Source organism: Herpailurus yagouaroundi, unplaced genomic scaffold (genome assembly GCF_014898765.1).
Source record: "Herpailurus yagouaroundi ecotype Mexico unplaced genomic scaffold, PumYag 160, whole genome shotgun sequence".
In the NCBI taxonomy this organism is placed as follows: domain Eukaryota; kingdom Metazoa; phylum Chordata; class Mammalia; order Carnivora; family Felidae; genus Herpailurus; species Herpailurus yagouaroundi.
The window spans coordinates 1,584,813-1,595,049 of NW_024412401.1; the positions used below are offsets into that span (position 1 = coordinate 1,584,813).

At 41.7% G+C, this 10,237-nt stretch overlaps 1 protein-coding gene across 1 annotated transcript in view; it reads left to right on the top strand.

Annotated features, from left to right (window-relative positions):
- Positions 1–9,895, top strand: part of LURAP1L (leucine rich adaptor protein 1 like) — a 52,388-nt gene extending 42,493 nt beyond the window's left edge. The window contains exon 2 of the mRNA XM_040481238.1: positions 9,212–9,895. Coding sequence (XP_040337172.1) covers positions 9,212–9,586 — 375 coding nt within the window. The 3' untranslated portion in view covers positions 9,587–9,895. The remainder of the gene's footprint in view (positions 1–9,211) is intronic.
- The last annotated feature ends 342 nt before the right edge of the window (positions 9,896–10,237 follow it).

Genomic DNA, 10,237 nt, shown 5'->3' on the forward strand with positions numbered 1-10,237 from the left:
ATCGTGTATCTGGAAGTTGCTAAGAGAGTAGATCTTAAAAATTCTTATCATAAGAAAAAAAATTATTAAGTATGCAAGGTGACGAAAGATAATTTATTGTGGTAGTTATTTCACAGTATGTACATACACCAAATCACCATTAGGTGTGCATACACCTAAGGCTGACACAATGTTATATGTCAGTTGTATCTCCAAAAACCTTAAATTATGCATCGAAGCCTACAAACTAAGATGCCATATGAAAAACAAAGGTTATAAATGTTCAAAACCATCACTTTTTAATGTTTCACTATTAATAATTTTCTTGAGGTTATTTAAAATATTTACTGTACCCACAGGGAGAAAATATTACCTAATGCTGGGCTACTGAGCACCTTTTCTCAGCTTCGTGTTTAGTGGCGTCACATTGGGAGCTTGCAATTAGCCATGGTTGGAGTATTGACAGCACACAAATTAGAAAACGCTATCAATCAGAACTTGATTTTTATTTTGTTGACTGTCTTTAAGACAGTGATGGAGACAATGTTAATATGGCAGATTAAATTTAGAAGTGTGTCATGTCCTTAATTATTACATTTTTGACAGCATATAAAGTTGGGAGATATTAAAAAACTCTTGTCCAAGTCACTAAAGATCACTAATAAACCTGTAAAGTTTTGACCTGACTAGTGCTGAACCACGTAACTAGGCTGAAGCAGCAACAGGCTTCCCTTTAATGAATATAATTTGTGCCAGGGTGAGAAATTGTTTAAAAGTGGATCACATAGGGGCGTCTGGGCGGCTCAGTCAGCTAAGCATCCGACTCTTGATTTTGACTCACGTCATTATCTCACGGTTCATGAGTTCAAGCCCCACATCGGGCTCCACACTGACAGTGCAGAGCCTGCTTGGGATTCTCTCCCTATCCCTCTTGCTGCCCTCTCCCTGCCTATAAACAAACAAACAAACAAACCAAACTTTAAACAAGTAGATCACATAGATTAATGACAAAACGATTGAAAAAAGAGTGATTGGTGTCAACTCCTTGTTAAATTATGGTTGAACTGTAACGATGGGTTGCCGTACATATAAGAATTCAGCAAAAAATGTACAGAAAGCATTTTCTGAGAATCAACTAGTTACACACACACAAATCTATACACAAGTATAATAAAAGGTAACGTACATTTTAGTATTATTTGTAAAGTGTGTGCTACACATCTGTTATATCAGCACGATTCTGGTGGCGCGTGAGTGTGGTTTTCCCAGGGAGTCAGTTGTTGGACATTTGCCACGCCACCCTGACTCCTCCTTCCTTCCCAGTGTGAGCGGGGCCACTCCGTATCACAGGAGCACATCGTCATAGCCTCATCTGCCACGTAAAAATGCCGTTTTAAGTTCTAACCGGGAAAAATGCACAGGCAGAAAGAATATTTGTTACGACTCAGTGGGGACATTTCTGGGCTGGTCCTTGTTCTATTCACGTGCGGTTCTCTGCTACAGATATCTCAAGTCCGTGTTTTTCTTAACGCATTCCAAATGAATTTCTGCTCAGGTGATTTATATTCTCTCTCATTGCCCCAAACGACGTTTTGCACATACATATTGAAAGCACTCAGGAGAAACAATATTCGCTGTATCAGAGTATGGAAAAGAAATTGACATCGCAGGCTCTAAGTGCTGATTGATTCTAGCACTGGACAGAAGAGGACTGAAAAGCTCCCTGGTCTTATTTTGGTGATCAGAGGATTCGCCAGCAGGGAACTGTGTGGCACTCGTGAGCAGGCCTGGTGGCAGGAATTTATATTTGACATTCGGGAGAGTCACATGTGCCCCCTTTCAAATAAACCAGATGCAGCTTCCTAATTTATCAAGACATTAATCAGTTAGCTGTGCAGATGACAGTGGTTTTATGTACGTAATTTAGTCTCGGGGGAAATTACTCTTCTATAAGGTTTTGGGAAAAGAGAGAACTGTTTTAGTTATTGTTCAGTTCCACAGAAAAACACCACAAATGGAGGAAGACAAAGCTGATATAAAAATGGAATCCTCCGTTGCCCAATTAGAAAGAAATTTTGTTGTAAATTTCAAACTGCGTGAGAAGGCAGAGGGAATTTCTGGCAAATAGCACTTGTAAAAGGCCGCAGGCTTTTCTCCTGAAGCATTTGAAACCAAAAGCTGGGGATGGAAATGTTGTACAGTGCCTTCTTGGACTGCAAAGAGGCAATAATATCCTTATGGATCCTCTGAGAATACAGTTAGAGAAGTGGTTTATAAATACAGCTATTAATAAAACCGCCAGAAATTTTAAGGATGGGTAGGCAGAAAATCTTCTGTGATCATCAAATTGAGGATGTGGTGAATTTGGAGAGGGAGCAAATTTGGACTCGATTAGATTAGGCAAGGGAACACACAAATAAACTGGGATAAACTGGGAAAACAATATTCCAAACGTTGTTATAGCAGCCTTTTAATAAGGTGGAAAAAGATGCCTTTAACTTTTTTTGTGTGTGTGTATATTTGGAAATAAATACAGCTAGAGAAAAAAAAGGCCTTCTACCAATTTCAAATTTGAAAAATACGTTCCTCTGAATTAGGAACTAGGATTAGAGCATCACATTAAAAGGCCAATCTGATCTGTTTTCCTTTCTTCGTGTATGTGATTATGGACTTACAAAGTCATCTTTCTCCCTTCTAATTCATACTGCAGCTTGCTGGACATTTGGGATTTAGGTCATGGATAGTGCAGATTTTACATTAGAAGGTACATACCTAGGAGATGGTCTGCTTTTATCTGACTAGTTGATCCTTGTAAACAAAAGGGCTGGAGTGCTGTCCACGCCTCCAGTATGACAAGGCAGAGCCAACACTGCCCGTATTTGGAAGACACATTCCATAGCCCATGTACACATTTATGAACATAAATAGGCATATGGAAGATGATATGTATGTTTATCCTGGGGCAGAACACAAACAAGAAGCCAAACAGAAAGAGCTAAAATTACTGTCCTCTCCCAATTTCTGATAAGGAGATTAAAATTCACGGAGAGCTCAAACTGCTGGCTCGGGCCAGGAGTTCTTACTAGCTAAAACTTTGGCTGGAGCTGTTGACTAGCAAAACTGATGGCTCCTTCTCCTCCAGAGCCCACGTACTTTTCTCCTAGCAGAAACAACCTAGTAATCAAATGGCCACAGGAATGACCAAAGGATCCGGGATGTCAAAATGGAGGGAAATCCTGACATGATCCGATCTGCAGATCCTTTGGATCAAATAACATCATCATAAAAAAAACAAAAAACAAAAAACAAAAAAAAACCCTTAATGTGAAAAGCAGACAAGTGCTGGGTGGTTCCTGAGTTGAGTTAAATTTTCAACCCCAGCAGAAATGACCTTTGTTCACAAACTGCTTTATCACCTCCACCGAGGCAGGTGACTCACTGGAGCTGAGAATACAGCCTCATCATTGTTCCTCGGCAGAGGCCGAGGTCCCGTGTGCCCAGCCACTTTGCCCAAAGCTCACACAGGTTGACAGTGACAGTGACTGGAACCCTGTGCCGCGTTCCTCACATAGCAGCACAAAAGAAGTTGACTTGTTTAGCAACTCCCTGGTTCACTGCAAATTTGACCACATTCCTGCCTTCATGGATTCATTATGCTAATTCATAACCTTTGTAGTCTTTCAGTGTTAGAATGATGGCCTAGAAGAAAACACAGATCTGGAAAAGCTTATTATTAAGAATATTTCGCTGTTGGGGCTCCTGGGTGGCTCAGTCTGTTAAGAGCCCGACACTTGGTTTTAGCTCAGGTCCTGATCTCAAGTTCGTGAGTTTGAGCCCTAAGTTGGGCTCTGTGTTAACAGCGCACAACCTTCTTGGGATTCTGTCTCCCTCTCTCAGCCCCTCTCCTGCTCAGGCATGCTCTCTCTCTGTCTCTCTGTCTCTCTCTCTCTCTCTCTCAAAATATATATATATATATATATATTTTTTTTTTTTAAAGACTATTTGGGGTGCTTGGGTGGCTCAGTCAGTTAAGTGACCGACTTTAGCTCAGGTCATGATCTCATGGTTTGTGAGTTCAAGCCGTGCATCAGGCTCTGTGCCGACAGCTCGGAGCCTGGAGCCTGCTTTAAATTCTGTGTCTCCCTCTCTCTCCCTGCCCCTCCCCCATTCGTGCTCTCTCTCTCTCTCTCTCTCTCTCTCTCTCTCTCTCAAAAATAAATGTTAAAAAAAATAAAGGTGATTTCCTCTTTCCGGATCTCTCATTTCAAGTTCTGCTGTACACCCAGCTCACTACTTGTCCAAAAATGATATGAAATTTCAGCATTCACCCCATGTAGAGACCTGCTATGTTACAATCCTGAAGCGTGAGAGACTTCGGTTAAGCCTGAAGGTGAATTACATTGCGATAACTACAAGAACCAAAGTGGGGGAAGGGGGAGGAAGAAAAGAGGGAGTGACATTCAGATCTCTTTGAATCAATCAGTACAAACCTTTTTCTTTTTCTTTTTCTTTCTTTCTTTCTTCCTTCCTTTATTTCTTTCTTTTTCTTTCTTTCTTTTCTTTCTTTTTCTTTTTCCTTTTCTTTTTCCTTTCTTTTTCTTTTTTCTTTTTCTTTCTTCCTTTCTTTCTTTTTCTTTCTTTCTTTCCTTTCTTTTTCTTTTTCTTTTTCCTTTTCCTTTCTTTTTCTTTTTTCTCTTTCTTTTTCTCTCTTTCTTTTTTCTTTTTCCTTTTCTTTTTCCTTTCTTTTTCTTTTTGTAAATGCCCTATTTGTTCCCTTTGTTTAACTCATTTCATCAAGTGTTTACAGAATACCTGTGCGTGTGCTGTGCTAGTACCGGTTATCACATCAGAACAAACAGAATGGTGTTTGGAATGTGAGTCACACCTTGAAGTCCACGTCCTTTCAGAGACACTATCTCAGAATCTGTACATTTAAGCTAGGAATGCCAGTTTCCTTGTGCCAGGTACTCAGTGTTTGCATCCTGTGAATGAATCCAGATGGGATTGCACGCTGGGAATGCTTCAGTACGGAAATGCTCTTTCCAGAAGCTGCCTCTCTCCTCCCTCTCAGGTCCCATATCACTGACCCACCGCAAAACCCAAGGGAGGCGTGTTCTTGACAGATGGTCCAATCTGAAGCAATAATTCCGCCCTTGAATAAATACCAGTCAGGCACCTGCTACGTGCCCAGCACTCTTGCAGGTCTTGGGCACAGAGTGGTGACCAGAATGGACCAAATTCCCTGCACTCTGTGGTGCTTACATGCTCATGGGGAAAACAGAACATAAATATAATAAGCAGGATGATTTCAACTAGCTGTAAATATTGTGAAGGGGACCCAAAAACCATAGAAGAGTAGTGTTGAACTCAGCATGGAGATTGGATACCATGATAGATCAGGAAAGTGTTCTCCAAGAAAGGGAATGTAAACCCAGACCGTGACCAGGGCCTCCCAACTCTCTATATCCTTAAAGTTACTGGACCTTATAAGGTCTCAGGTGAAAGAACTGGAAGTTCCCTACCAACGGGCCAGGCTACTGTCTCCTTGATAAATGGCCAGACGTTCTAAAGACGGACATGAGAAACAGGGAGGAAAGGCGGGGTAGCTACCGGAGACAGAAGCATCATTGTGATTTAGTTCCGTGACAGATTGCTCAGACTTTCAAGGTTCATTGGCGATAGCAAAACCACACCTCAGTTCCAGGAGAAAGCGGTAGGAAGCAGCCTAGAGCTCCAGGTAATGGACAGGCAGCCATGTGAGCCGGCCGGCCCGGCACTCCTACAGCAGACAGCTGTTTACTCTCTCCCCGGGAGGACAGAGGTGGAAGTTAAATCTGTAATCACTATCAGCCAGATCAACGCGTTCTAACTGACTTGCTTTCGTCATGTTTCCCCCAGCCGTGGTTCAATGGCCTGTGAATGTTTACCTTCAGTAGAAAAAGATTAAAAAAAAAACTGGTCAAAGGAAGCTTTTGTGACTTCATAGTCTACTCCTCTCTGATCTGCGTTGCTCAATGAAATTGAAAAATTTGTATCTGATGCAGTCACTGTGTGACTCAGACCAAAACTGCTGGAAAAAAATTGTCCTGAGTATGCTAAAACCCCAGAGTGACACATTTGTTGGGAATGTGCATTATTACCGCCTTAAGAGCCGAACTTTCACACATCTAAAAGTATGCCTATTTCTTTTTTCTTTTTGAAGTTTATTTATTTATTGGGGGGGGGGGGTGGGGGAGGGACAAAGGAAGAGGAAGAGAGGGAATCCCAGCCAGGCTCCGCATGCTATCAGCACAAGAGCTCGACTCGGGTCTCGATCCCATGAACCTTGAGATCAGGACCTGAGCCAAAATCAAGAGTCGGGTGCACAACTGACTGCGTCACCCAGGGGCCTACTTCTAAAAACATTATGCCTATTTCTAAAAAAAAAAAAAAATCAGTGCTCAGGTCAGACGTTAAGATATGGAAAAATTGTAAGACATTTCTTACATGGGCCAGCAGAGGAGGCTGGACTCAGCTTTAGTGCTTGATAGAAGAAGAGGACTTCAGGAATGGGGAGGATTTAAAGAGGAAGAGAAGAAGTAGTTCAAGGGAGGGGACTAACAGAGAACACACCCGCAGCTGGAAAAACCAGAACATTTTCACGCGACAGGGCGGGGCTGCGAACAAATGCAGCTGTGGCTCATTTGGAGAGCTGACAGGAAACGGTCCCATTTATGTCGCACCATGCCTACAGCGGGCACAGCGTGTTTCATCAGCTACAGATGCCTAACAGAAGAATTGTGTAAGACTTTGGCTCATATGGGGTTTCTAGGCTCTTCAGCGGACCTAGACAATTTGTTGCTTGACAAATATCTGTTGTATCACGTGTAACCTGAACAGTATCTTGATGGCCCATGGGGTGTGCGGGTGATTATGAGCATGAAGACTGCCAGAAAGCCTCCTTCCTCAACACAACACCGCTGCAAGGTCACTGAGCCAGCAGTGTCACTGAGACACTAAGACAGGAAAGCCTCTCAAAACGTACTCAGTTACCATTTTGTTCATGGACACCTCAGAGAGGAATGATTGTCACTGTTACCTTCTACACAGTTGGTTTTGGTCTTTTCTCAGAGAAGATAAGGAAGTTACCCTGGTTACTATATGTAATATCCTCACAAAATGAAGGGTTTAAAATCGTACTTTATGCTTTTTTGGTATTTATACATACATAACTGGTAACCTCACATCTTCGAAGTCATTGATAGACATTCCATCTCTCCTAATGTTTGTTCACGACAATCACTCAATCCAAAGTTCACCTTCGGTTATGGATTAACTCCTAACCAGGAAGTACTTTTATAATATGAATGCATACATTTGAAGACCATAGGCTCCTTTCTCCCTTAAGGCTTGAGTCACTCATGACTGAATGCCTTTAATAATTCTAGAAACCCGCAAGTCTGAATTAGCCTTGTATCTTAAAGAAAGAATCAGCGGGGCGCCTGGGTGGCTCAGTCGGTTGAGTGTCCGACTTCGGCTCAGGTCATGATCTCGCAGTCTGTGAGTTCGAGCCCCACATCGGGCTCTGTGCTGACAGCTCAGAGCCTGGAGCCTGCTTCGGATTCTGTGTCTCCCCCTCTCTCTGCCCCTCCCCTGCTCATGCTTTGTCTCTCTCTCTCTGTCAAAAATAAATAAACATTAAAAGAAATTAAAAAAAAAGAAAGAATTAGCAAAGCCCAGCCTTTTAGATTAATGACCCCAAAAATAAACATTAAAAAAAGGTAAAAAAAAAAAAAAAAAAAAGAAAGAATTAGCAAGGCCCACCCTTTTGGATGAATGACCCCAAATGGAAACAAACAAACAAACAAACAAAACAAAACAAAACAAAACCAGAAATTCCATTTCAAACCATAATGAATGTGACCAGGACCTCTGGTGGCCAAATGTATTCCTGGCTCCTAGTCTAGGCACTGGAATTTTTATGGGAGCTATGTCTCTTCACTTCCAACTAGAATAGGGGCAATCATGAGAGTTCATGCATCCTACCTCTTTCCATATTCTACAGGACCACCACACTTTTGATATTAGTGAATGTCCCCCATTTAACTGTAGGACCTATAAAGAAATTCTACTTTGTGCTGTGAGACAGATTTCTTTGAAGTCGTTTAGGACTACACACCTAGAAGGCACCTAGGGAAGTTCTAGAACTTTCTCAGATTTTCATATACCAATTTGGAGTGGGACTTCCCCTGACCTGTCCGAGGCAAGTAACCAGGTCTATAGAAGACATCTGTATGCTTCATCTTGTAAAGTGGAACAATATTGGTTGGCATCCTTTTGATTCAAGGAATATTAAAGTAATTTGTTCTTAAAAGTAAAAGCATTATTTAGTACTATATATTTGTCAACATAGGTATAAAGAGTGCAGACCTTTTCTGTACTCTTTTTTCTGTAGATTTCAGCTTCTTCATCTGTATAATGGGGATAAAAATAATAATCTATGGTAACGGGTTGCTATTAATGAAGGTTGGACCTTGCATAATGATGTCTGGTACATTATCATGCAAAAATCAGGAGCTGCTACAATGGTAGTGATTCCTTAATTTCTATACATTTCTCTTCTCCCCACCTCACAGGATCTACATATATATACATATATATATATATATATATATATATATATATCCCCGGGTAATATGGATAAGTGATTAGTCTGGCCAGAGAGAGGATGTGTTTCTGAGCAGAAAACCTGACATTCAAAATGGTATTCCCAGGCAACTTGGTTAGGGCCAGGGATGCAGTGGGAGTTTTAAAGTCCCCTTTGGACCCGATGCATCTGGCAGGAAGTGAGTTGTTTATGACTTTTGCCATCGGTCGGGAGATTTCCAAAGATCCTGAGATGGAATGAATTTGTTTTCTGTTCTGTGCATTGCAAGTTATAGACTGCAGAAGACAGGATTCACATGAATTTTGAGTCTTTCAAAAATGTAGATGGGGCACCTGGGTGGCTCAGTCGGTTGAGTGTCTGGCTTCGGCTCAGGTCATGATCTCACGGTTCGTGGGTTCAGGCCCCACGTCGGGCTCTGTGCTGACAGCTCAGAGGCTGGAGCCTGTTTCGGCATGTGTCTCCCCCTCCCTCTGCCCCTCCTATGCTCACGCTCTGTCTCTCTCTGTCTCTCAATAATAAACACACGTTTTAAAAACAGGTAGAATAACTGGCGTGTCTTTCGTCTCCCCCCCTCTTCCCCCGTAGGTTAACCTCAGAGCCACAGATGTGAGGCTCATGCGCCAGTTGCTTGTTATCAACGAGAGCATTGAGTCCATCAAGTGGATGATTGAAGAGAAGGCCACCATTACCAGCCGAGGAAGCAGTCTCAGTGGCAGCCTGTGCAGTTTATTGGAGAGTCAGAGCACCTCCTTACGTGGCAGCTACAATAGCCTGCATGATGGCAGTGATGGGCTGGATGGCATCTCTGTGGGGAGCTTTCTGGACACGCTGGCAGATGATGTCCCAGGCCATCAGACCCCATCAGACTTGGACCAATTCAGTGACAGCTCCATAATAGAGGACTCACAAGCACTGCACAAGCACCCCAAACTGGATTCTGAATACTACTGCTTTGGCTGATGACCCAGTTTTTTGCATGGGATTGGTGTGCAATTAACTTGTATTTATCCTTCTTCTCCGCTGCTATCTTTTTGGTGTGATTTTATATATATATATATATATATATATATATATATATATATGACAACCTTTTTAAAAGAAGCTTATTTTGAAACTGCTTGATGATCATTCTGTTGCTCCTAATGTTTCTCATCTGGACTGATTGATCTTTCTCTCGTACATCTCTATTTTTATTTATTACAATGATTTTTCTCCCTTCTTTACAGTGGCACAAGTAAAGTGGGGGGAAAAAGAATGAGCAATAATTCTGTTTTTGCTTTTGTTTTCAGAGCAAGGGGTCAGGGATTACCAAAAAATAAATCTTTGCTAAATTTTACAATAAACCAAAGTCTGACAACAGTTTATTTTGTTCTTTGTATGCTTAAACAATTCAAAGTTTCATTTTCCAGAACATACTGAAGTTTATCAGGATTTGTATCGTAGGTTGGACAAAAGAGTTGCAACAAACGTAGGCATTATTTGTAGGCAAAACCTTCCTAGTATAAAATAAACAATACAGCTAGTCACATACTTCCACGTGGCAATTATTCGGAAGCCACAACTCTGTGAAACCTGCTCACTTCAACTTTGAGTTCATACTTTGGATCGTAC